Genomic DNA, 25,281 nt, shown 5'->3' on the forward strand with positions numbered 1-25,281 from the left:
ATGATTCCAAAATCCTGGATGTGGCCAGGGAATGATTCCAAAATCCTGAATTTGGCCAGGGAATGATTCCAAAATCCTGGATGTGGCCAGGGAATGATTCCCAAATCCTAAATTTGCCCAGGGAATGACTCTCCCAAATCCTGGATGTGGCCAGGAAATTATTCCCAAATCCCTGAATTTGGCCAGGGAATGACTCTCCCAAATCCTGGATTTGGCACTCAGTGCTCTGCTCTCTCCCTCCAGGTGTTCCTGTGAGCAGCAGAGTCTCCACAAAAATTCAGCAGTTGCTGAACACCTTGAAAAGACCTAAAAGGCCACCCCTGAAAGAATTCTTTGTGGATGATTTTGAAGAAATTGTGGAAGGTAATAGCAGAAATAATTATTTTATGTACATTTGTTAGAATTGGATGCTCAGGGAGCTGAGTTTGTGTTTCACAATTTGCAGCAGCCCCCATGAAGTCTGACACAAAATCAGTTAATTTAATAATTCACTGTTCTGCTGAGCTTTAGGGATCTCCTCAACACTAAACTTCTTTAAAAAATATTTAAATTGATTATGTGAGAGATATTGCAATAGATAATGGAAATATTCTTGGATCATGGGAGATACTGCAATAGATAATGAAAATATTCTGGATTATATGAGAGACTGTAATGGATAATAGAAATATTCTTGAATTATATGGGAGATATTTAAATAGATAATGGAAATATTCTGGATTATGTGAGAGATACTGCAATAGATAATAGAAATAATGGGAGATATTGCAATAGCTAATGGAAATATTCTTGGATTATATGAGATAGTGCAGTAGCTAATGGAATATTCTTGGATTATGAGAGATATTGCAATAGATAATGGAAATATTCTTGGATTATGGGAGATACTGCAATAGATAATGGAAATAATGGGAGATACTGCAATAGTTAATGGAAATACTCTTGGATTATGGGAGATACTGCAATAGTTAATGGAATATTCTTGGATTATGGGAGATAATGGAAATAATGGAAGATAGTGCAATAGCTAATGGAAATATTCTTGAATTATGGGAGATACTGCAACAGCTAATGGAAATATTCTTGAATTATGGGAGATACTGCAATAGCTAATGGAAATATTCTTGGATTATGGGAGAGATATTGCAATAGATAATGGAAATATTCTTGGATTATGGGAGATACTGCAATAGCTAATGGAAATACTCTTGGATTACATGAGATACTGCAGTAGTTAATGGAAATACTCTTGGATTACATGAGATAGTGCAGTAGTTAATGGAATATTCTTGGATTACATGAGGCACTGCAAGAGCTGATGGAATACTCTGCATGTTTCAGTGCCCCAGCCTGACCCCAACCAGCCCAAGCCCGAGGGCCGCCAGATGACCCCGGTGAAGGGGGAGCCCCTGGGGGTGGTTTGTAACTGGCCCCCAGCCCTGGAGGCAGCTCTGCAGCGCTGGGGAACCACCCAGGCCAAGAGCCCCTGCCTGACAGCCCTGGACGTGACAGGAAAGCCAGTTTATACCCTCACCTATGGTGAGTCAAACCAGTTTATATCCTCATCTAGCTTAAATCAGTTTATATCCTCACTATGGTGAGTTCAATCAGTTTATATCCCCATCTAACTTAAACCAGTTTATACCCTCACCTATGGTGAGTTAAACCAGCTTATATCCTCATCTAGCTTAAACCAGTTTATACCCTCACCTATGGTGAGTCAAACCAGTTTATACCCTCACCTATGGTGAGTCAAACCAGTTTATATCCTCATTTGGCTTAAACCAGTTTATACCCTCACCTATGGTGAGTCAAACCAGTTTATACCCTCACTATGGTGAGTCAAACCAGTTTATACCCTCACTATGGTGAGTCAAACCAGTTTATATCCTCATCTAGCTTAAACCAGTTTATACCCTCACCTATGGTGAGTCAAACCAGCTTATATCCCATCTAACTTAAACCAGTTTATACCCTCACTATGGTGAGTCAAACCAGTTTATATCCTCATCTAGCTTAAACCAGTTTATACCCTCACCTATGGTGAGTCAAACCAGCTTATATCCCATCTAACTTAAACCAGTTTATACCCTCACTATGGTGAGTCAAACCAGTTTATATCCTCATCTAGCTTAAACCAGTTTATACCCTCACCTATGGTGAGTCAAACCAGTTTATATCCTCATCTAACTTAAACCAGTTTGTACCCTCACCTATGGTGAGTCAAACCAGCTTATACCCCCATCTAACTTAAACCAGTTTATACCCTCACCTATGGTGAGTCAAACCAGTTTATATCCCATCTAACTTAAACCAGTTTATACCCTCACCTATGGTGAGTCAAACCAGTTTATATCCCATCTAACTTAAACCAGTTTATACCCTCACCTATCATGAGTTCAATCAGTTTATATCCTCATCTAGCTTAAACCAGTTTATACCCTCACCTATGGTGAGTTCAACCAGTTTAATACCATCACTTAACTTAAACCAGTTTATACCCTCACCTGTGGTGATTTAAACCAGTTTATACCCTCACCTGTGTTAAACTAGTTTATACCCTCACTGTGGTGAGTTAAACCAGTTTAAACACTCACCTAAGTTAAACTAGTTTATACCCTCACTATGGTGAGTTAAATCAGTTTATATCCTCACCTAAGTTAAACCAGTTAAACAAGATCAAGAGCTCAGTGCTAGAACCCAGCTGTGGCTCCACCCAAGGTGGACTCCAAGGCACAAATTTTCACACTTTCATAAGTTTTGTCCATTCACATTTTGGGGTTAATTGTCCAATCCCAGCTCCAGGTTATGAATATCCCAGGTTCTCTCCTCATTTCTCTTCTTTGCACTTTTAGGGGATAAAACCAGCCAAGGTCTGAGCTGTTCTCTTGTGCTGCTCAATCCAGAGCTCTGCAAGTCTCTGTTCTCTCTCTTGCAGGAAAACTGTGGAGCAGAAGTCTCAAGCTGGCCTACACCCTGCTGAATAAACTGGGCACCAAAAACGAGCCTGTCTTAAAACCTGGGGACAGGGTAATGACTTTGGGACTCAGAGTAAATGATTTCACTCTCCCCCTGCAGTAAAACAAAGGGTTTGTGGGTTGGAGCTTAGCACAGACACCAGAGTGAGACTCTAACCTCAGGGACAAAAGCAGTTCCTGCCTGGGACAGAAATTGGGGTGACTTTTCAGGAATCCTGGCTTTTCTGTGAGCAGCTTCTTGTCCCTGGGCTTTGAAATACCTGAGGAAGAGCACAGAGCTCTGAGGGAAATGCAGGGTTTGATCTCTGGGTCTTGTCTCTTTGTGAACCTCCAGGCACATTCTGTGGAAGAGTGAAATAACACTGAATTTTCTGAGTTTTAATTACTCTGGGTGTGAATTTTGCATTTTGTGGGTTGCAGGTGGCCCTTGTGTACCCCAACAACGACCCTGTGATGTTCATGGTGGCATTTTATGGCTGTCTGCTGGCAGAAGTGATCCCAGTGCCTATAGAGGTACCTCTTACCAGAAAGGTAACGTTGATGGAACTTGGAGGAGTGCTTGGGATGGAAAGCAAGGCAGCATTTCACAGTCTCTGCACCAACAAGGACCTTTGGGAGCCCAAAATGGCATTTTAAAAATGGAAAAACATATTGACCAGAGAGCTGTGCTGAGCAGCTGGAGATGGTCAGTTCTCCTAAGTGATGCAGTCTTCAATTCCTTATTGCAAATAATTTATACAGAATTGATTATAATGTTAATCTGCCCCCTGATTGATGGGAGCCCTGCTGAGCTCTGCCAGACTCTGGAGATTGAAGTTCCTGAAGACTTCAAGGCACTTTTTGTAAATTATTTGCTCAACAATGTGTTTTCTTTACCCTGACCAGAATTTTTTGGCACTGTTGCCATATTCCTGCCATGTCAAGAACTGTGTGAAACTCTAGGATTTCATAAGAGGAAACAAAAACAAGAGGCTCATCCAAACATTGTGGCAGTGAGCTGGGAGCACTCAGGGACTCCCAGAGCTTTGATTTCATTCTCTGCACTCTCACAGACTGCTATAGCAACCAGATGCAAAATTAAAACTTCTCCAGTATTTGCCCAATCAAGTTTCTGAGTGAGCCTCCTCATTTTGTCATTGTGCAACAGAAATTGGCTCCAGGGGATGCAGAGGTCTTGTTATTCCAGTGTAATTACATGTTTTGCTTTTTTTTGGTTCCTCTTTGCAGCATTTGGGTTTCCATTAATGCTGTGGATGGGGTGTGCTCCATGCTGGAGCAATTTTTTTTTCCCCTCAGATTTCACATCCAGTGCATTTTAATCTTGCCAGTTCAATATTTGATGTTTGAGTTGGAAGGGACCTTAGGGATCATCCAGTTCCATCCTTTGCCATGGGCAGGGACACCTTCCACCAGCCCAAACTGCTCCAGTTGTGATTTTGTGATTATTTTGTGATTCTGGGAGTGTGTGTTGGATGGGTTGTTCTCTTCTTTTCCTTGCCATTCCTCCCCCCCCCAACCCCCAAAGCTTTTTCAAACCTTGGATTTTGCTAAGGGAAAGCTGTTTTTTGCCATTTTGAGCAGGAGTGACTTTTCCCCTCTCCCCTCAGGATGCTGGTGGGCAGCAGATTGGTTTCCTGCTGGGGAGCTGTGGGATTGCTCTGGCCCTCACCACTGAAGTGTGTCTGAAAGGGCTCCCAAAAACCCAGAATGGAGAAATTGTGCAGTTTAAAGGTGAGCTGCTTACAGATTGCCTTTTGATTGTGCTTTTGCTGCAGCTGAACCAGCTGAGAGGATCTGTCAGGACTCTAAGGGGTAAAGGGGCAATTCCTGATCCCTTCCCAAAATGTTGCAGGGTTTGTTTTTGTGTGAGATGGACCCATGGGGGGGGGTCACAAGGAGCCACCTGCCAAGGCAGGGCTGTGCTCAGCTCCCTTCAGTGCCATTTGGCAGCTTCCAGGGCACTTTTATTCCCCAGTTTTATTTAGGAATGCTGCAAGGATCTGAGGAGAGGAAATTCCTTGTTGCCCACTGATGAGAAGCAAGATGAACCTTCTGGCTGGTAGCTGGAATTTTTCTTGTGTGGCTGAACCTGGACAAATGATGGGGTTGAATGTATTCTTGCAGAGTAGAAATCCCTCAATAAATAAATTGATATTAATGTGCTGTTTAATTTTGGCTCCAGGTTGGCCAAGACTCAAATGGGTTGTGACAGATTCAAAATATCTCTCCAAATCTCCCAAGGATTGGCAGCCCAACATCTCAGCAGCAGGAACTGAGCCAGCATATATTGAGGTAAGTGGTGAATGGGGAATAGAGAATTCCTTCAGTGAGCTGAATTTAATGTTCTGATCACCAGAGACAGAATAGTTCCACCTCACTCCCTTAAACTTCCACTGAAACAAATCTTGGACATCCTGCTGTGAAGCTCATTTTAGCTTTGAATCCCTCTGTGGCATTGAGCACTGCTTGGAATAAGTTGGAGAATTGTTTTTGTTCTAAAAAAATGAGGGATGGAGACAGCTGAGCTCTGAGGTGGGGCTTGGTCACATTTCTGGCAGTGCTTGAGCCAGCAGCACTTTGAATTCTCTGCTCTTGCTGCTTCTGGAAATGCCAGGAGGTGATTGTGGGGCTTGCAGTGGTTTAAGTGCTGATTCAGCCACCCTGAAATCACAAATGGGCTTCTCAGTTTGCTCCAGGAGCAGGAAGAGATGTCCTGAGCAGCAGTGCTAGTGAATTAAACACAAATATATTCAATTTTTCACCCATCTCCATGGAGATTTTCCATGTGTGCCACCACAATAACCATCAGCTTTAGGGAAAACTTTTATTTTCCTGTGGATTCTGTGGTTTAACTTCCTCCCCTGACCCTTTTGTCTCCTGTGCAGTACAAGACCAGCAAGGAGGGCAGTGTCATGGGTGTCACTGTGTCCAGGGTGGCCATGCTGGCTCACTGCCAAGCCCTGTCCCAGGCCTGCAACTACTCTGAAGGTGGGTGAGGGCACAAAACATCCCAGCAGGAAAGGGTTAACAACATTGTTTTTAAGTGGTTCCTTCAAAAAATAAATAAAATTTAAAAATGCAGATTAATTCTCCCCCCCCCCAGAAGTCAAAATTAGCTGTGATGTTTTTCCATCCAAAACTGCATTGTTTTCACTGCCATGATGAAGAGGAATAAAAAGTGGAATTTATCTGTGAAGTTACTGAATCTGTTGTGGTGAAGCAAAAGAGGAGGAAATGAATTAAATGAATGAAGTGAAATAAATGAAAAATGGAGAATTTTCCAAGCTTGAGTCCCCTCTCACTGCAGTGATAACCCACAGAAATGTCTTCCCAAACTTTCATTGCTGATAATGGAAATATCTACAATATATTTATTTTAATAAATACCAAAGCTTCTGGGGCTGGGGCTGTTCTGGTCCTGTGAGGTTTTTTTTTTGGGTAACCCAGAAATGGAGATTGGAAGGTGCTGATGATATTCCAGAGGGTTTTGCTTTATTCTGTAGGTTATGATTTATTCTGGTCTGCTTGTAAATCAAACTCCTCCATCCATGAGTGAAATTATTTATAGAGCTTTAAAATGCAAAGTTTGCCTTTCAGAATCCCATCACTGCTGAGAGTCAGGGCTTGAATGATGAACCTCAACCCCTTCCTGTCCCACTGATGGACACCTGAGGCTGCACTGGGATTTCCTGGCAGCTTTCTGGAAATGTCCCTGCTCAGGAATGGATGTGACAGGGAGCTCTGAGTGTAACACAGGCTTTGTCTGGCAGATCAGCTCTGACAGATCATGACAGCTTCACCCCCTGAGCAGATCCTGCAGCACTGATGGGCACAGCTGTGCTGTGACAGCTCCACCTTTTTCTCTTGCCAGGTGAAACCATCGTGAATGTTTTGGATTTTAAGAAGGATGCAGGGCTGTGGCATGGCATCCTAACGGTGAGCTGAGGCACTCCAGAGCTCTGGAATCAGACAGTAATGGTTAGATGGGGAAATCTAGATTTTATTTTTTTTTTTTAAATAAGGAAAAGTTTCTTCTCTGTAAGTGTGGGGCGGGCCTGGTACAGGGTGCTCAGAGAAGGTGGGGCTGCCCCTGGATCCCTGGAAGTGTCCAAGGCCAGGCTGGACAGGGGGAGATGTCCCTCCCAACCCAAGCCATCCCTAAATTTATGATTGTGTGATAAAAGTATCATTTGAGTCCATTGTCTGCTCAAACAACCATTTCTCTCCCAGCCAGTTCCCAGAATCATCCTGACTAAACCTCTGTGAACTCATTGGTGGGGACTGGGGGTGACCCTGATTTCTGATAACTCAGTGAAATCTTTGTGATCCCTTTCCTAACAATCCTTTTGCTGCTTTTCAGAATGTGATGAACAAGCTGCACACTATCAGTGTGCCCTACTCTGTGATGAAAACCTGTCCTCTCTCCTGGGTGCAGAGGGTTCATGCCCACAAAGGTAACTCAGGGTGATCCCCAACTTCAGCTTGGAGCTCTCAGCATCCACCAGGGAGGGAAAATCAAATCTCAAATCTTTTTTGCTCTTCCATGACAAATCTGGAGGGCCAGGAGTTTCACTAATATCCATAGATAGTTGATTTTATTTTGTGGTTGTAGATATGATTTTCATATCAGGCAGAGCTGGAGCTCATGTCTAAGACTCAACAGGAGATTTTAAACCCCCTTGTAAACCCCTTGCACTGGGAGCTTGCCAGAGGCTGGAGCAGGAATGTGACAGCTTGGCAAGGGAGGGGACTTTGCCATTTCCCAAAATCCTAATGGCCTGCAATGGTGGGGATGTTGTGACTTGGAGCCAGTTTCTTTTATGAACCCAAGGAGGTGGTGGGTCCTGGCCTGGCCCCCCTGAGGCTTTCAGGCTGATAATTAATGGTTGATCCTTGGAGGAGGAGCTGTGGTGGTGACAGACCCTGGCTCAGGTGGTGGCAGTGCCCCAGCAGATGCCACTGTGGCTTTGCTGTCACCCTGTGATTTGTGAGAAGTAGCTGTTGGAAGGTTTGGTTGGTGCTGAGGTGTCTCTGTGCTGCTGCAGCTAAAGTGGCCCTGGTGAAGTGTCGGGACTTGCACTGGGCCATGATGGCCCATCGGGACCAGAGGGACGTGAGCCTGAGCTCGCTGCGCATGCTGATCGTCACCGACGGGGCCAACCCCTGTGAGTGTCCTGGGAGTGTCCCCTGGGCGTGTCCCCTGGCCCCTGGGAGTGTCCCCGTGTCCCCTCCCAACCCCTGGGAGTGTCCCTGTGTCCCCTCCCAACCCCTGGGCGTGTCCCCTGGCCCATGGGAGTGTCCCCGTGTCCCCTCCCAACCCCTGGGAGTGTCCCTGTGTCCCCTCCCAACCCCTGTGAGTGTCCTGGGAGTGTCCCCTGGGCGTGTCCCCTGGCCCCTGGGAGTGTCCCCGTGTCCCCTCCCAACCCCTGGGAGTGTCCCCTGGCCCCTGGCCCCTCCCAGCCCCAGGGGTGTCCTCTGGCCCCTGGGAGTGTCCCCGTGTCCCCTGTCCCCTGGGACTGTCCCCTGTCCCCTCCCAACCCCTGTGAGTGTCACTTGTCCCCTGTCCCCTCCCAACCCCTGGGAGTGCCCCTGGGTGTGTCCCCTGTCCCCTGGGAGTGTCCCCTCCCAACCCCTCCCAACCCCTGTGAGTGTCACTTGTCCCCTGTCCCCTCCCAACCCCTGGAAGTGCCCCTGGGTGTGTCCCCTGGGCGTGTCCCCTGTCCCCTCCCAACCCTGCCAACCCCTGGGAGTGACCCGTGTCCCCTGTCCCCTCCCAACCCCTGGGAGTGCCCTGGGAGTGTCCCCTGTCCCCTGGGAGTGTCCCCTGTCCCCTCCCAACCCCTGGGAGTGTCCCCTGTCCCCTGGGAGTGTCCCCTGTCCCTTGCCAACCCCTGGGCGTGTCCCCTGTCCCCTGGGAGTGTCCCCTGGGCATGTCCCCTATCCCCTGGGAATGTCACCTGGGCATGTCTCCTGTCCCCTGGGAGTGTCCCCTGGGCATGTCCCCTATCCCCTGGGAATGTCACCTGGGCATGTCTCCTGTCCCCTGGGAGTGTCCCCTGGGCATGTCCCCTATCCCCTGGGAATGTCACCTGGGCATGTCTCCTGTCCCCTGGGAGTGTCCCTGGCCGTGTCCCCTGTCCCCTGGGAGTGTCCCCAGCCCCCTCCCAGCCCCTGGGATCAGTACAGCTCCCCTGGCTCGTGCTGTTTGAGCACAGGACAGGAGGTTTCTGTGTTGCCATCCTTTGGGTTGTCAGCAAAAGGGAGATTAGGATGGGGGGCAGTGTTTATAAAATCAGAGAGTTGTTCAGCCTGGAAAAGAACCTTTAACATGATTAAATCCAACCCTTAACCCTGTCCCCAGGTGCCACATCCACACATCCTTTAAAACCCCTCCAGGGGTTGTGATTCCACTGCTGCTCTGGGCAGAATCCAATATATCAAATATCCACTCTGGGCTTGTTCCATCCTTTGAGTGAGGAGATTTTCCTTAATATCCAACCTAAACCTCCTCAGCACAACCTGAGGCTGTTTCCTCCTGCAGTTTCCCAGATTCTCCTCTGGATCCTTCCTATAGATGGGCACCAAATTAAAACCTGTGAATCCTAGTCCATCTTTTCTTTCTTCCTAGGGTCTGTTTCCTCCTGTGATGCCTTCCTGAGCTTGTTTCAGAGCCATGGGCTGAAACCAGAGGCAATTTGTCCCTGTGCCACCTCCCCTGAGGCAATGACTGTGGCCATCCGAAGGTAACAGCTTGGCTCACCCAGCCTGGCCTTTCTTCACACTGGGGCTGCTCACAGTTGATTTAAGCCTGTAATAAACTCCTCTGACATTTACTGTGCATGCTCAGGTACTCAAGTCACTGAGCTGTTAAAGCTCCCTGCTGAGATCCAGGTGATTTCTGAGCTGTGTGACAGCTCAGCAGTGCCTGAGTGCTGCTGCTTTTCCTCCTGCTGATTGCACAGCCTGGGAGCTGTTCTGGGTCTGAGATGAGGTTTGAGATCCAGTGGATATTCTCATCCTGTATTCCAGCCCTGCAGGCCTGGCAGATGGGCTTTGAGCTGGCCCAGGAGCTGCAGAACACAATTCCACAATTCCTTAGGGAATGAAACGTGGCTCCCCTGGGTGGGGATCCCAGTTTGAAATAATTATACAAAGCAAAAACTGAACACACCCATTTCTGCTGCTGAACATCTCCATCTGAGTCTAACACTGAGTTGGGTGCCTGATTGGAGTGTTTTATTGATTTTATATCCTCCCAGGCCTGGAGTCCCTGGGGCCCCTTTGCCAGGCAGAGCCATCCTGTCCATGAATGGGCTGAGTTTTGGGGTGATCCGGGTCAACACTGAAGATAAAAACTCTGCTCTGACTGTCCAGGACGTGGGGCACGTGATGCCAGGAGGTAAAAACAGGCATGAGATGTTTTTGGGGATGTTTTAGGAGCACAATAATTCAGTGTTCTCTCCCATATCAGTGTGGGAGAGGTGGGACAGTGCCAGACTTTGTCATTTCTGTCACCATTAAATGTGTCAGTTCTAAGTTTGGTGCTGATTTTAACAAAGCCTGATTTGTCCTAGGCATGATGTGTATAGTGAAACCAGATGGGCCACCCCAGCTCTGTAAAACCGATGAGATTGGTGAGATCTGTGTGAGCTCCAGAGCAGGAGGAATGATGTACTATGGGCTGGCAGGGGTGACAAAGAACACTTTTGAGGTATGTCCAGCAGAGTGTAGCTTTCCTGCCCCATTTTCTGTGTGAAACTGCTGGTCTTGGGTTTATAACTGAAGTGTTAATTTTATTTTTTTTTAATAAACATACACTGGAAAGCTCCTTGCAGTTAGAATCTCCTCCTAAAGACCAGTACTGAGGCTTCCCATCCCTCCTCCTCTTCCCTCACCTGAAGTGCAATTTTTGGGGTGGTTTTTCTCCCTCTTTTAGGGAAGGTTTCTCTCTCTCTCTTGAGGCTGTTTTTGCTCCAATTGCCTCCCTGTGTTGCAGGTGATCCCTGTGAACTCCTCTGGCTCTCCAGTGGGGGAAGTGCCCTTCGTGCGCTCCGGCTTGCTGGGATTCGTTGGCCCTGTAGGTGATGCAGGCAGAGCTGCACTGCTCTGACCCTTCAGTGCTGCTTTTTTTGGGGAGGGAGGATGTGAGAGAAGCAGCTGTCTGAGAGCTGCTCCCCTGTCTTGCAGGGCAGTTTGGTGTTTGTGGTTGGGAAGATGGACGGGCTGCTGACGGTCAGCGGGAGGAGGCACAACGCCGACGACATCGTGGCCACTGGGCTGGCAGTGGAGTCCATCAAAACAGTCTACAGGGGAAGGTCAGCACAAAAACCCTTGGCCCTCCCCATGGAGGAAAGCAAAACACAACCTTTGGTCCATTCTGGGGTTTCTCCTTTGCTCTGAGATCACCTCAGAGGGACACAAAACTGCTTCAAACCCTGTTTTTCTCTGAAGCAGCCAAAGAGAGATTGCTGGAGACAGTTTTTTTCCAAGGATTGTTGTGGGTTTTTTTTTTTCAGGGACTTTTTGCCTGGCTAGCAGGGTCTGCTCAGCCTGGCAGTTATGGTGGAATCTGCCTGGTGAAGGCAGGGCTTATCTTAGATAGTTTGTACTACGTATTACATGTGTACAAAATTTTTTTAATACAATACAATTTTATTAAATGGCCCAGCCCTGACCCCATCCAATTTAAGAGTGCCAACGTGTCACCCAACATGGATGACATGGAGAAGAAGGAGGAAAAGGTGTCCACCCCCCAAATTCTCCATTTTGGCCACGTGTCTCTTATCATAAACATTTAAGAAAACCTATTTATTTACATTCTAACAACTTAATTTACACTTCACTAATTTTGGCAGCTTGTTTCCATTCTCCTTGTGCTGACAACTTCCCCCAGGGGTTAGAATTTAGCACCTGTGACACCAGGGTCTCACTCAGAGGTCTTTGAGACCCTTGCCAGGGGGGTTTTGAGACCCCCAAGGAGGCCAGGGGTACGCCCTGGGCTCCCACACCTTTAGTACTTTCTCTTTTAGCTCAATTTTTGATTGCCCTGATTCTGCCCAGCACAGATCTTTTTCTCTGGTTTTTCATCAAGTCTGTGTTCAGGGAAAGCAATCACATAACAGCAAGATAAGTCAACCACATGGAGAAATGAATTCTGTGTCTCTGCAGGGTTGCAGTTGTTAGCTGCTGGCTGGTGCAGCAAGGAAGAGTTTCATTAATGTCCAAAGATATTTGATTTTTATTTAGTAGTGGTAGGTATAATTTTCTAGATCTTCAGGCATGGCTGGAGCTCACATCTCCAATTCTTAGTGAGAGATTTTAAACCTTCATGTAGGTGCCTTTAAATCTCCTTTCATTTGTGCTTTGCCAGAAGTTGGAACAGGAATGTGACAGCAGGTTGGGAGAACTGTGCCAGATGGGAATTTCATCAGAAAGTGGAATTAACCCCTTGAATACTTCCCAGTATTGACTCTGTTCATTATTTGATGCTTTTTCCTCTTTTGGTTAATTTTACAAGTTGTGTCTTGAGTCTCTCCTTGGTTTCCAAGGAGTGAAACTGCAGAGTGGCTGTGCCCTTTTCCCTTAGGATTGCAGTGTTCTCTGTGTCTGTGTTCTACGACGAGAGGATCGTGGTGGTGGCAGAGCAGAGGCCAGATGCCTCTGAGGAGGACAGCTTCCAGTGGATGAGCAGGGTGCTGCAGGTACAGCAGGGCAAGGAAATGCTGCTGCTTTTGGGCTGTGGGCAGAGCAGAGCATGGAGAGTGGAGGGAACCACAAGCTGTGCATCCCTCTTGGCACAAGGGCTTTGTGCAGGGTCATGGACTGGGTGCCTCTGCTGTGTCCTGAGGGAGCTGGGGTGACAGGGCAAGGGGAATGGTTTCACACTGAAAGAGCAGGAAGTTAATTGTAAGTTAAAATTTTTAAGTTAAAATTTAAGTTAAATTTTGAGGATAAGCTCCTCAATCAATCTGAGATTCCATAGGAGAACAGAGGGGCTCTGGCATTCTCCTCTCTGAGCAGATCTGTGCTCAGGCTTTTTCAGTTCTGCTTTTAGTCTGGGTCATGTGGAGCTCAGAGCTTGGCTTTAAAGCCTCTCTTTTCTTTGGAGATGCATTTTCAGCAAGGACCAAGTGGGCAGGGAAAGTCCTGAGCAGCTGAATGAGTGTGGTCCTAAAAGAATGAGCAGCAGGTACTTCCTTTGAGAGCTGCATGTGTGTCATTCCAGGAATGATATTCAGGGAGTGGAGTGTGCAGGCTGGGGTGGAAAATCAGGGAATTACCTGGTGAATAATGGATCAGATGGCTGAATGCTGAGGTGGGCAGGAGGGAACAGAGTGTGATGGTTCAGAGGAGACAGATGGATGCAGTCCTGAGATCACAGTCGTGTGATTCATCAGGCAGCCGTGGATATTTTGGGATTTTGGTCATGAAAGATTTAAAAATGGATTTGGTGTCTGGGAAATGGGATGGAGAGGCAGGGATGTACCCACACTGCAGGGCTCAGAGGTGAAATGGGATGTCAGTGACTGACCTCACAGGTGCAGGGGTTTCTCCTGCAGAGTGTCAGTGTCAGGCTGTGCCCAGCAGTGCCAGTGACCCTCTCTCCTTTCTCCAGGCCATTGACAGCATTCACCAAGTGGGTGTTTACTGCCTTGCTCTGGTGCCAGCCAACACATTGCCAAAAACTCCTCTGGGAGGGATCCACATCTCCCAAACCAAGCAGCACTTTCTGGAGGGCTCTCTGCACCCCTGCAACATCCTCATGTGCCCACACACGTGTGTGACTAACTTGCCAAAGCCCAGGCAGAAACAGCCAGGTAACCTGAGCCCCTTTTGTCTGTGTTAAACTGGGGCTCAGAGCCCCAACCTCAGTGGTGTCCCAGTCCCTGTACTGGGACCAGTCCCTGTGCTGTGCCCCATGGCTGGGCTGTGCTCCAGCCCTCTCTTTGCATGTGTTACTCAGGAATTTTGATTCCTGCTTTGATCTCACTGATGAGCAGAGAGCAGCAGTGCCTGCTGAGCTCCATCAGTGAGGTTTCACTGCCAGGGGCACTGGGATCCTGCACACACTCTCTGCCCCTTTTTCCCAAAATGCTGATGTCTCTCCACAGGTGTGGGCCCTGCCTCTGTGATGGTGGGGAACCTGGTTGCTGGGAAGAGAATTGCTCAAGCCTCTGGGAGAGATCTGGGTCAAATAGAGGACAATGATTTAGTTAAAAAGGTAAATCAGTGTTTGGGGCAGCTGGAGAATGGGAAGGAGTTTCCTCTCCTGGGTGCAGAGTGGGAAGCACTGAAGGAGAAGCTGGTGCTGAATTTCTGCCTGTCTGTTCCAGCACCAGTTCCTGACAGAAGTGTTGCAGTGGAGAGCTCAAGCCACTCCTGACCACCCACTCTTCCTTTTATTGAATGCCAAGGTAACTCAGTGCTGACTTGGTGGGTTTTAAGGTCCATGTGTTATGCAGTGCCAGTGAGAAACTCTTCAAAATCTTCTGCCCTCTGCAGTGCCTCTCCTTAGCCTCTGTATCAGATTTTGCCCAAAGATTTATGACTTAAAACTTGAGTCTTTGGCCCTCTAGGTCCCTTCAGCACATGATTCTCATGGTTTGACACTTCATTTTAAAACTGAGCATGTTTGTAGGTCCCACTGGTTCCTGTAGCAGTTAATGGTGTGTCCCTTGGTGCCACCACCCCTATCAATGGTGTTGAGTATATTCTGGCAAGGTTCTGGTGCAAGAAGAGCTGAACTGACTCCCTGGAAGGTAGAACTTTCTAGAGCAGATCTAACTCCATCTCTGTAGTGGATGAGTGGCCAGCAGCCTTTAGGTAGAGATAACTGGTAGCTGTAGCTCCTGCTAGCCAGCAGCTTGGGTTCATTCCACAGCAGCCACTTTGTGCTGTGCCAGCCCCTGTTTTGAGCATTTTTGCCTCCTTTCAAGGGAACCACTGTGTGCACAGCCACCTGCCTGCAGCTGCACAAAAAGGCTGAGAGGATTGCATCAGTGCTGTGTGACAAAGGCCATCTCAATGCAGGGGACAATGTGGTGCTTCTTTATCCTCCTGGTGAGTGACTCCCACTGGGGAAACACAGCCTGGGCTTTCTGTGGGATCTGGAAATGCAGGAGGGGCACTCAGTGCTAGGGAGAGGTGCTCACTGGTGTGTCCTGCCTGACTTTGGAGTCAGCTGGCACTCAGGATGTTCTTTTCCTGCTTTCCTCTGTGCTTCCTTTCCTTTCCCCATCCCCTATCCCAATTCTCCTCATCTTCCTCATGCTGCTGATGTTGCAGTGGGAGTGTTTCTTTATCCCAGGGGAGGGGCAGCAGGGCTCTGCTGTGCCCAGGGTGCCCTGCCCAGTGTCCCCCTGTGGTGTCCTGCAGGCATTGAGCTGATCACAGCCTTCTATGGCTGCCTGTACTCGGGCTGTGTCCCTGTCACCGTGCGCCCGCCCCACGCCCAGAGCCTGGTGGCCACCCTGCCCACAGTGAGGATGATTGTGGAGGTGAGTGCAGGGGGGCAGCCTGCAGGGGTGTCACTATGTCACAGGGACTGTGGCTGGGGGCTGCAGGGGTGTCACTGTGTCACAGGAACTGTGATTGGGGGCTGCAGGGGTGACACAGGCACAGGGACTGTGATTGGGGGCTGCAGGGGTGACACTGGCACAGGGACTGTGATTGGGGGCTGCAGGGGTGTCACTGTGTCACAGGGACTGTGACTGGGGGCTACAGGGGTGTCACTGTGTCACAGGGACTGTGATTGGGGGCTGCAGGGGTGTCACTGGCACAGGGACTGTGACTGGGGGCTGCAGGGGTGTCACTGTGTCACAGGGACTGTGATTGGGGGCTGCAGGGGTGTCATTGGCACAGGGACTGTGGCTGGGGGCTGCAGGGGTGTCACTGTGTCACACTGAGCCCTGCTCCAGCCTCAGGCTCCAGAGGTGGCCCAGCTGTCTGTGTGAGAGGGATGGAGGCACATCTGGGAGCTGAGGGACACTGTTGTCATTCATAGAATGCCAGAGAGATCCACCTCCTCACAGACAGAGTGCAGGTGCTTGCTGAGAACACCAACATGATGCTGGCACCCAGAATTTCACCTGGATGCTCCTTGTTGCTGGGGAAGTCCAAATCCTGCAGTTAAATCACTTCCCAAGCCCAGTAACCAGCAGACAGCATGGGGCAGAAAGCTGGATGTTGCTGTGACACCTTCTCTGGGGGTTTAGTGAAGGGCAGGCAGAGTGCAAAGCCAGAGAAAGGAATTCAGGTTTGCTGCAGATGATGAAAAAGTCTCTGAAGATCAATTCTTGCACAGACAGTGCTGTTTCAGTGAGTTTCTGTTTGCAGGTCAGCAAAGCTGCCTGCATCCTCACAACCCAGACCTTGATGAGGCTGCTCAAGTCCAGAGAGGCAGCTGGGGCTGTGGATGTGAAAACCTGGCCAACCATCATTGACACAGGTGAGATCCCTGGTGACTTCCAGAGGGGCTGTCCCCCATTTCACTGAGTGGCTCCTGAAAATGTGTTTGAATATGTACAAAAGTGATCCCAGCTGTGCCCTTGTTCACTGGGAACTCCTCTGTATTGAGCTGTGTATGGGAAATGATTGCAGTGACCTCAGGGACTGCTGGAGACAACTTTAACCTGCTAAAGACAAGGGCAAGTTGGTGTTTTCTCCCTTTTCCTGAGAAGAAATAATTTTCCATGTGGGAGTTTTGGCATAGCCTGTCTCTTCTGGAAAGAGAATTAACAGAAAGCTTTCTATCCCATCTCTGGTGTTTGGAAAGTTGTATTCTCCTTTCAAACACCAGTAGAGAAACCCAAATTAACCATTTTATTTCTCTCCTGCACAGATGACTTGCCCAGGAAGCGACTGGCCCAGATCTACAAGCCACCCACACCTGAAATGTTGGCTTATCTAGATTTTAGTGTTTCTACAACAGGCATGCTCACAGGAGTAAAGGTATAGTAAGGGGTTATGGGATGTGGATTTGTATCTTGTCTTTTCCTGACCCTCTGAGTCACCTCCCCTTGATCTCCACCTCCAACTTGTAGCTTAAACAAAGACCCTGATTTTCTTCTAACAAAGCTGTGGGCTTCAGTTCTGGGTTAGTTCTGCCATGGAGGAGGAGAGGTTTCTACAGTGGGATCAGGAATTCTGCTGCTGCCTCCCACTGGAGAGAGCAGCAGAGCTCTGAGCTCTGCTCACCAAGAGCAGAATAGGGATGCAGTCAGAAAAAGGAGGAGAAAAATTAGAAAGGAAAGCTTTAGGCTGTTGTTAGTGCTGCTGTGTGTTTGGAGTTGGAATCAGAGAATGGGCAGGGCTGGAAGGGAGCTCTGGACATCCCCCAATCTCTGTGTAAAGTTCTTCCTCACCTTGAGGTGAAACTCCAAAAACAGCTTCAGGTTCTTCATCACATTGAGGTGGAACTCCAAAAACACTTCAGGTTCTTCCTCACGTTGATGTGAAACTTCAAAAAGAGCTTCAGGTTCTCCCTCACATTCAGGTGGAACTCCAAAAATAGCTTCAGGTTCTTCATCACATTGAGGTGAAACTCCAAAAAGAGCTTCAGGTTCTTCCTCACCTTGAGGTGAAACTTTTAAAAGAGCTTCAGGTTCTCCCTCACATTGAGGTGGAACTCCAAAACCACTTCAGGTTAAACTGCAGCTGCCCCTGTTGGGCTCAGGGCTCTGCACTCTCTGCTGTGAGGAACCAAAGCCCAGCTGTGCCTTCAGCCCAGCTGTCCCCAGAGCTCCTTGGCTGTCCTGGCTGCAGCAGTGTCCCCTCCCTGTGTTGCAGATGTCCCATGCTGCTGTCAGTGGCCTCTGCAGGGCCATCAAGCTGCAGTGTGAGCTCTACTCCTCCCGGCAGATTGCCATTTGTCTGGACCCCTACTGCGGGCTGGGATTTGTGCTCTGGTGCCTTTGCAGGTAGCAATTTTGGGGGGGAGGGGGGTGATGAACTCTTGGCTGGTTGGAAATGGATCCTCTGGGTGTAATTACTGAATGATTTTAATTTACAATGAGGGGAAATTTGTCTTTGAGTTGACAATGTGTTGCCTTTTGCTGCAGATTAACAAGATGTTGTCCCATCCTGACTCTGTGTGTTTGTGCTGCCAAATCTTCCTGGCTTTAGAATAATTTCTCTTCCCTTTCTTCCTTGATTACATGTTACAATAAGGGAGGTTTTGTTCTGTGTGGGGTTGGGCCAGTTCTCTTCCTTCACTGTCAGTGTGTGTTTTTGTGTGTGGATAAATTGTTATTCTTGTACAGTAAGTTGAATTTTTAAAATGTTGCTGCTCTGGTTTGTCTCAGGTGCAGTCCCACAACCTGCCTTTGGACTGGCAGGAATGTGATGTGCAAATACAGTAAATATTAATTTAAAGATAATTACAAGCTTCACTAAAATGTTTTCTCCTTTAATGTTTTTCACAGTGTGTATTCTGGACATCAGTCAATTTTAATTCCTCCTATGGAGCTGGAATCCAATCTTTTTCTCTGGTTATCTACTGTCAGCCAGTATAAAATAAGGGACACTTTCTGTTCCTATTCAGTCATGGAACTGTGTACAAAGGGACTTGGAAACCAAGTTGAAATGTTAAAGGTAAGAAACATTTCCTGAGTGTTATGTTAGATAAATTAAGGAAACTCTGGTAGTAAAGCAAAGTGATACAGTGATTTTCCCACTGCACAAATCTCCAAGCCAGAGATGCTGCAAAAGCAAATCTGCAAAAGCTGCAGCCCCAGGAGAGGAGGAGAGGGTTGGGCAGAGCAGGGAGCACCTGTCAGGGAATGTCCCTGAGCAGGGAGGATCCCAGCTCTGCTCTGCAGCAATTCCTTATGTAACAGCCTGCAGTGGAGGCTCAGGCTGCACATGATGGAAAGCACATGCCAGGAGAGCTGCTCCATGGAGCTGTGTTCTCCTTGCAGATGGGAGAAGGGAAAAAAACAGCTCCATGCCATGCCTGAGGTGGCTTTTCCCTGGGATTTCCTGGAGCTGTGGCTCTGGGAGGTCAAGGCTCTGTTCTCTGGGGAGGCACAGAGCTCTGCATGTGAGCAGAGCCTGCTGCTGCTCACAGCATTCTGAAATAAATAAAATGGAAATAAAAATGGTCCCAGTGTTGTTGCAGTGTTAGTGCAACCCTAGTGGATGACTTGGGTGACTCAGAGGTGTCAGCTCTGCTGAGAGCTGGGGCAGAGGAGGCAGCACTGTCAGTCCCTGTCCTGCTCTGACTGCATTTCCAGGCTCTGCTCAGACACAATTCATAACCCAATAAAATCAGAAAAAAAGGGGGTTTTCAGCACTGTACTAAATCCCCTGAGCCCCCTCCTGGCTGGAATATCCTGGACCCCCCTTTGGTGTGTTGCAGGCTCGAGGCATTAACCTGTCCTGTGTGAGGACCTGCGTGGTGGTGGCCGAGGAGCGGCCACGGGTCTCCCTCACTCACTCCTTCTCCAAACTCTTCAAGGACATTGGCCTCTCCCCCAGAGCTGTCAGCACCACCTTTGGCTCACGGGTCAACGTGGCCATCTGCTTACAGGTGAGCTGGTTTTTTTTTTTGAGATGCCAGGCTTTGTTCCACACTCCCCATCTGTGCACGTCTCACAGAACAGCTGGCGCCAGGTTTCAGCAGCTTTTCAGCCCAATTGTGTCACAGATGCTCAAAACATGAATCTGAGCTGTTTGTTTTCATATAGTGGGAAGGTTTGGGGTGTCTCCCCCACCTCCTAAAGCTGCTTTCCATACAGGTGTTCCAGAAAGTCACCTGTTGACTGAAAGTCACCTCCCCAAAGCTGCTTTCCATACAGGTGTTCCAGAAAGTCACCTGCTTTATGAAGGTTTTCTCTTAGCTGGGGGGAATATCAGCAAGAATTTTGCTGCAAGAAACCCCTAGAAATATTTCTGAGCTCAGGCAGAAATTATTCCAGCTGCTCTAAAGACATCCATGATTATTTCAAATATTTAAACTCCTCAGGGAACGTCGGGGCCCGATCCCACCACGGTGTATGTAGACCTGAAATCCTTGAGACATGACAGGTACTGTAAATTCACTCAAACCAATTTATTAACTCTATCAAACCCTGTGGTGGTGCTGAGTTTTCACACCACTCCAGACACTTCAGCTCTTTTTTTTTTTCCCTGAAAATATTTTTTTTTTCCCATCCAGGGTCCGTCTGGTGGAACGAGGAGCTCCTCAGAGCCTGCTGCTCTCTGAGTCTGGGAAGGTAATTCCATGTGTCCCCTCTTCCCTTGTCCTGTCACACTCCTGCCCCTCTGCAAGGTCACTTTGGTTTAATTTCCCTTTGATTTAGGAGTGTGTTTTGCTGGAACTGTTAGGAAAATTATTCCATTTTGCAGTAAATGAACCATATCAGAAATGTGGGGTCTGATATTCTTAAAATCAGCCTGAATTTGGGATTTACTGTTGCTCTTACTCCCTCACATCTTAACAGAAAGAGATTTTTTCAGGTGAATTCTTCAAAATCAAGGTTTAGCAACATGTATATGCCCAGAATATTTTACCTGTGATTCCATACCCTGATTTTACCTTGTTGTTTTATCCCTGTTTGTGATATCCCTGCCCTGATTGAACCTGGGTGTTTTATTATGCTGAAAATAATCCAACAAGGGGTTGCACATTTTCTTCTTGTGCTCTTTAGATTCTGCCTGGAGTCAAAGTGGTCATTGTCAATCCAGAGACAAAAGGTCCTCTGGGAGATTCTCACCTTGGGGAGGTAAGGTCAGGTTTTGCTCCTTGGGGACATTTTCCTGCTGGGGAACAGTTTGGAGCTGTGATACAGACCTCTGTAAAATGAATTATTGCTGGAGTATTTAGAATTTAGGTATTATTTTACTGTCAAGTTCAAAGAAAACCCACTTGAAAAGAAGCTTGTTCCACCCTAAATCTTGCAAATTAGCTCCAAAATAGTATAATTGACATTATCTTGATTCCACACCATTATATTGATCTGTGTTGATGGGTTATTATCCAATTTTGGACTTGATATGTTAAAAATATCTGTTTACTCAGTGAATCCTCACAGTTTCTGCAGGAGGAGATCTCAAGATGCATTTCCAAGATTCTGCAGGGTTTTTGAAAGTTTGAGGTTAAAAATCCACTATTTACTAAGAGAATCCTCACAATTACTGGAAGAGTGGATCTTTAGCAGATTTTTTTTAATAGATTTTTTTTAGTATATTTTTAGTAGATTTTTTTAATAGATTTTTAGTAGATTTTAAAGATTCTGCAGGGTATTTGGAAGTTGGAGGTTAAAAATCCACTATTTACTCAGTGAATCCTCACAATTACTGGAAGAGTGGATCTTTAGTAGATTTTTTTAGTAGATTTTTTAGTAGATTTTTAAAATAGATTTTTTAGTAGATTTTTAAGATTCTGCAGGGTATTTGGAAGTTTGAGGTTTAAAGTTCACTATTTACTCAGTGAATCCTCACAGTTACTGCAAGAGTGGATCTTCAGTAGATTTTTTTAGTAGATTTTTCAGATTCTGCAGAGTATTTGAAAGCTTGAGGTTAAAAATCCACTATATACTCAGTGAATCCTCACAGTTACTGCAGGAGTAGATCTTTAGTAGATTTTTTAGTAGATTTTTCAGATTCTGCAGGGTATTTGGAAGCTGGAGGTTAAAAATCCACTATTTACTCAATGAATCCTCACAATTAGTGCAAGAGTCGACCTCAAGCTGCATTTCCAGGACTCTGCAGAGTGTTTGGAAGTTGGAGGTTAAATATTCACTATTTACTCAGTGAATCCTCACAGTTACTGCAAAAGTAGATTTTTTTAGTAGATTTTTAAGATTCTGCAGAGTGTTTGGAAGCCTGAGGTTAAAAATTCACTATTTACTCAATGAATCCTTACAATTACTGGAAGAGTGGATCTTTAGTAGATTTTTTAGTAGATTTTTAAGATTCTGCAGGGTATTTGGAAGCTGGAGGTTAAAAATCCACTATTTACTCAATGAATCCTCAAATAGTACAAGAGTCAATCTCAAGCTGCATTTCCAGGATTCTGCAGAGTGTTTGGAAATTTGAGGTTAAAAATCCACTATTTACTCAATGAATCCTCACATAGTACAAGAGTCAATCTCAAGCTGCATTTCCAGGACTCTGCAGTGTTTGGAAGTTGGAGGTTAAAAATCCAATATTTACTCAGTGAATCCTCACAATTAGTGCAAGAGTCAATCTCAAGCTGCATTTCCAGGACTCTGCAGTGTTTGGGAGTTTGAGGTTAAAATCCACTATTTACTCAATGAATCCTCACATAGTACAAGAGTCAATCTCAAGCTGCATTTCCAGGACTCTGCAGTCTTTGGGAGTTGGAGGTTAAAAATCCACAATTTACTCAATGAATCCTCAAATAGTACAAGAGTCAATCTCAAGCTGCATTTCCAGGACTCTGCAGGGTATCTGGAAGCTGGAGGTGAATGTTTTGATCCCAGAAATGCCAGATAAAGCCTCGTTAGGGTCTGTTTGCCCCCGGCACTGCAGGCAGCAGGGTGAGAGCTCTGCCCTCCCTGCACAGATCTGGGTGAACAGCCCGCACACAGCCAGCGGCTACTACACCATCTACGACAGCGAGAGCCTGCAGGCCGATCACTTCAACACCCGCCTGAGCTTCGGGGACGCGGCACAGACACTCTGGGCACGCACCGGATACCTGGGATTCGTCAGGAGAACGGAGCTGACCGCGGCCAGCGGGGGTGGGATGGGCCGGGAGGGGAGGGGAGGGACAGGGGATGGGGAGGGGATGGGGATGGGGAGGGGGAGGGGATGGGGAAGGGGAGGGGATGGGGATGGGACAGGGGATGGGGAGGGGATGGGACAGGGGATGGGACAGGGGAGGGACAGAGGATGGGAATAGGATGGGACAGGGGATGGGGATGGGATGGGACAGGGTATGGGAGAACAGAGTTGCTGCCAGCGGAGGTGGGGATGGGACAGGGGATGGACAGGGGATGGGAGGGACAGGGGATGGGCTGGGAGGGACAGGAGATGGGAATGGGATGGGACAGGGGATGGGATGGGAGGGACAGGGGATGGGAATGGGATGGGACGGGATGGGAGGGACAGGGGATGGGAGGGACAGGGGATGGGACAGGGGATGAGAGAACAGAGCTGACCACGGCCAGCAGAGGTGGGGCTGGCACGGGGCTAGGCTAGGAGGGACAGGGGATGGGGATGGGGATGGGGATGGGGATGGGGATGGGGATGGGACAGGGGATGGGACAGGGGAGGGACAGAGGATGGGAATAGGATGGGACAGGGGATGGGGAGGGGATGGGGATGGGATGGGACAGGGTATGGGAGAACAGAGTTGCTGCCAGCGGAGGTGGGGATGGGACAGGGGATGGACAGGGACAGGGGATGGGATGGGACAGGGGATGGGGATGGGCTGGGACAGGGGATGGGAGGGACAGGGGATGGGGATGGGCTGGGACAGGGGATGGGAGGGACAGGGGATGGGCTGGGAGGGACAGGGGATGGGAATGGGATGGGACAGGGGATGGGAGGGACAGGGGATAGGAGGGACGGGGGATGGGAGGGACAGGGGATGGGACAGGGGATAGGAGAGACAGGGGATGGGACAGGGGATGGGAGAACAGAGCTGACCACGGCCAGCAGAGGTGGGGCTGGCACGGGGCTAGGCTAGGAGGGACAGGGGATGGGGATGGGCAGGGCTGGAAGGGAAATGGGCAGGAACAGGGGCTGGGGCTGGGGATGGGTAGGGACAGGGACTGGGCACAGCTGGAAGGGACACAGGCACATGGCAGGGGCATGGGCACAGGACAGAGACTTGGGCAGACTGGATATTCCCATGGGAATGTCGTGGTTTAATCAAGGGTTATGCTTGAACACAGCTGTCAGAGGCACAGGCACAGCTGGCAGGGGCCTGGGCACAGCTGGAAGGGGTCTGGGCAGACTGGACATGGGGATCTCATGGTTTAACCAATGGCTGCACCTGAGCACAGCTGGCAGGGACAGGGGCACACAGCAGGGGCACAGCTGGCAGAGGCACAGGCACAGCTGGCAGGGCTGGGCAGACTGGACATGGGAATCTCAAGGCTATGAGGAGAACTGAGATTGTTCAGCCTGGAGGAAAAAAGCTTTGGGATGACTGAACTGTGGCCTTCCAGTGCCTGAAGCAGCTGCAGCAAAGATGGAGAGAAACTATTTACAAGGGCCTGGAGTGCCAGGACAAGGGAGAGTGGCTTCAAACTGCCAGAGGGCAGGGCTAGAGGGGATACAGGGCAGGAATTGTTCCCTGTGAGGGAGGTGCCCAGAGAAGCTGTGGGTGCCTCTGGATCCCTGGCAGTGCCCAAAGCCAGGCTGGACAGGGCTTGGAGCACCTGAGACAGTGGAAGGTGACCCTGCCACGGCAGGGGTGACACTGCCTAATCTTTAAGATCCCTTGCAATACAAACCATCCAGGGATTCTTTAGCTGTGTTTTTCCAAGGCCCCTGATGGCAGCTGTGTCTCTCCCCAGAGCGCCACGATGCCCTGTACGTGGTGGGAGCCCTGGATGAGACCCTGGAGCTGCGGGGGCTGCGCTACCACCCCATCGACATCGAGACCTCGGTGTCCCGCACCCACCGCAGCATCGCTGAATGGTAAAACTGCCCTGCCTGCAGCAGCCTGGCCCAGCTGGAACTGGCCCTCCAGGCAGCCAGTGCAGGGTTTGGCTGATAAATAAACAGGGGAGATGCAGGGTTTTATCTGGAAAAAAAAAAAAAAGAGAAATTTAGGTTTTTTTGTGTTGCCGTCAGCAAGTCGTGCGTCTGATTTTTCATCGGATGAGAACAGGCTCAGGGTTTTCTCACTGAGTTCAACACAGAAATGATGATTTCCCTCTCTGGGGTGTAAAGAGCTGTTCCTGGGTTGGTGATAGCAGCGTTGGTTCCTGTCTCATACAGGAGATAGATCTGATTGTTGTCACATCAGGACCAAGTCATGTCACAGTTAGGTTGGAAATGCAGCCCAAAGCAGGTGGCAGCCTGTTATTGTATAGGGGGTTATGGAGTGGTGAAAGGACACAGTAACAGGGCACTCTCTTGCATGGGGAAAGAGAAAACAGAAAGAACAGTTTGTTTTTTATGCCTTTAAATAAGACAGTTCATGAAAAATAAAATACAAACAGTTCATTGGTCAGAGGAGACACCTCATGTCCCAGCTTTCCCATGGATCCAGCAGGTGTTTATCTTTTGTTATAATTCTATTATGTTTACAGTAGAAAAATCCTAGCTGAGCCTGAGAAAGCCAGACTGAAAAACTCTTTTAACATTCTCCCTGGGCCTGTAA

General features: G+C 48.3%; 1 protein-coding gene across 4 annotated transcripts in view; it reads left to right on the top strand.

Annotated features, from left to right (window-relative positions):
- Positions 1-25,281, top strand: part of DIP2B (disco interacting protein 2 homolog B) — a 65,513-nt gene that overhangs the window by 39,020 nt on the left and 1,212 nt on the right. For 3 of the 4 annotated variants that reach the window (XM_079329169.1, XM_079329172.1, XM_079329171.1), the window contains 31 exons: positions 244-363; positions 1,342-1,539; positions 2,939-3,030; positions 3,399-3,509; positions 4,586-4,709; positions 5,161-5,270; positions 5,864-5,966; positions 6,850-6,914; positions 7,339-7,432; positions 8,024-8,143; positions 9,607-9,721; positions 10,238-10,377; positions 10,553-10,689; positions 10,975-11,055; positions 11,166-11,293; positions 12,565-12,679; positions 13,594-13,795; positions 14,090-14,199; positions 14,312-14,392; positions 14,915-15,038; positions 15,354-15,475; positions 16,314-16,425; positions 16,819-16,928; positions 17,766-17,896; positions 18,401-18,569; positions 19,336-19,506; positions 19,942-20,003; positions 20,134-20,191; positions 20,627-20,701; positions 22,507-22,684; positions 24,470-24,593. In XM_079329169.1, coding sequence (XP_079185295.1) covers positions 244-363; positions 1,342-1,539; positions 2,939-3,030; positions 3,399-3,509; positions 4,586-4,709; positions 5,161-5,270; positions 5,864-5,966; positions 6,850-6,914; positions 7,339-7,432; positions 8,024-8,143; positions 9,607-9,721; positions 10,238-10,377; positions 10,553-10,689; positions 10,975-11,055; positions 11,166-11,293; positions 12,565-12,679; positions 13,594-13,795; positions 14,090-14,199; positions 14,312-14,392; positions 14,915-15,038; positions 15,354-15,475; positions 16,314-16,425; positions 16,819-16,928; positions 17,766-17,896; positions 18,401-18,569; positions 19,336-19,506; positions 19,942-20,003; positions 20,134-20,191; positions 20,627-20,701; positions 22,507-22,684; positions 24,470-24,593 — 3,682 coding nt within the window. The remainder of the gene's footprint in view (positions 1-243; positions 364-1,341; positions 1,540-2,938; positions 3,031-3,398; positions 3,510-4,585; positions 4,710-5,160; positions 5,271-5,863; positions 5,967-6,849; positions 6,915-7,338; positions 7,433-8,023; positions 8,144-9,606; positions 9,722-10,237; positions 10,378-10,552; positions 10,690-10,974; positions 11,056-11,165; positions 11,294-12,564; positions 12,680-13,593; positions 13,796-14,089; positions 14,200-14,311; positions 14,393-14,914; positions 15,039-15,353; positions 15,476-16,313; positions 16,426-16,818; positions 16,929-17,765; positions 17,897-18,400; positions 18,570-19,335; positions 19,507-19,941; positions 20,004-20,133; positions 20,192-20,626; positions 20,702-22,506; positions 22,685-24,469; positions 24,594-25,281) is intronic. The other variant, XM_079329170.1, reaches the window with a different exon arrangement.

The sequence above is a fragment of the Erithacus rubecula genome (assembly GCF_903797595.1).
Source record: "Erithacus rubecula genome assembly, chromosome: 31".
Lineage (NCBI taxonomy): Eukaryota > Metazoa > Chordata > Aves > Passeriformes > Muscicapidae > Erithacus > Erithacus rubecula.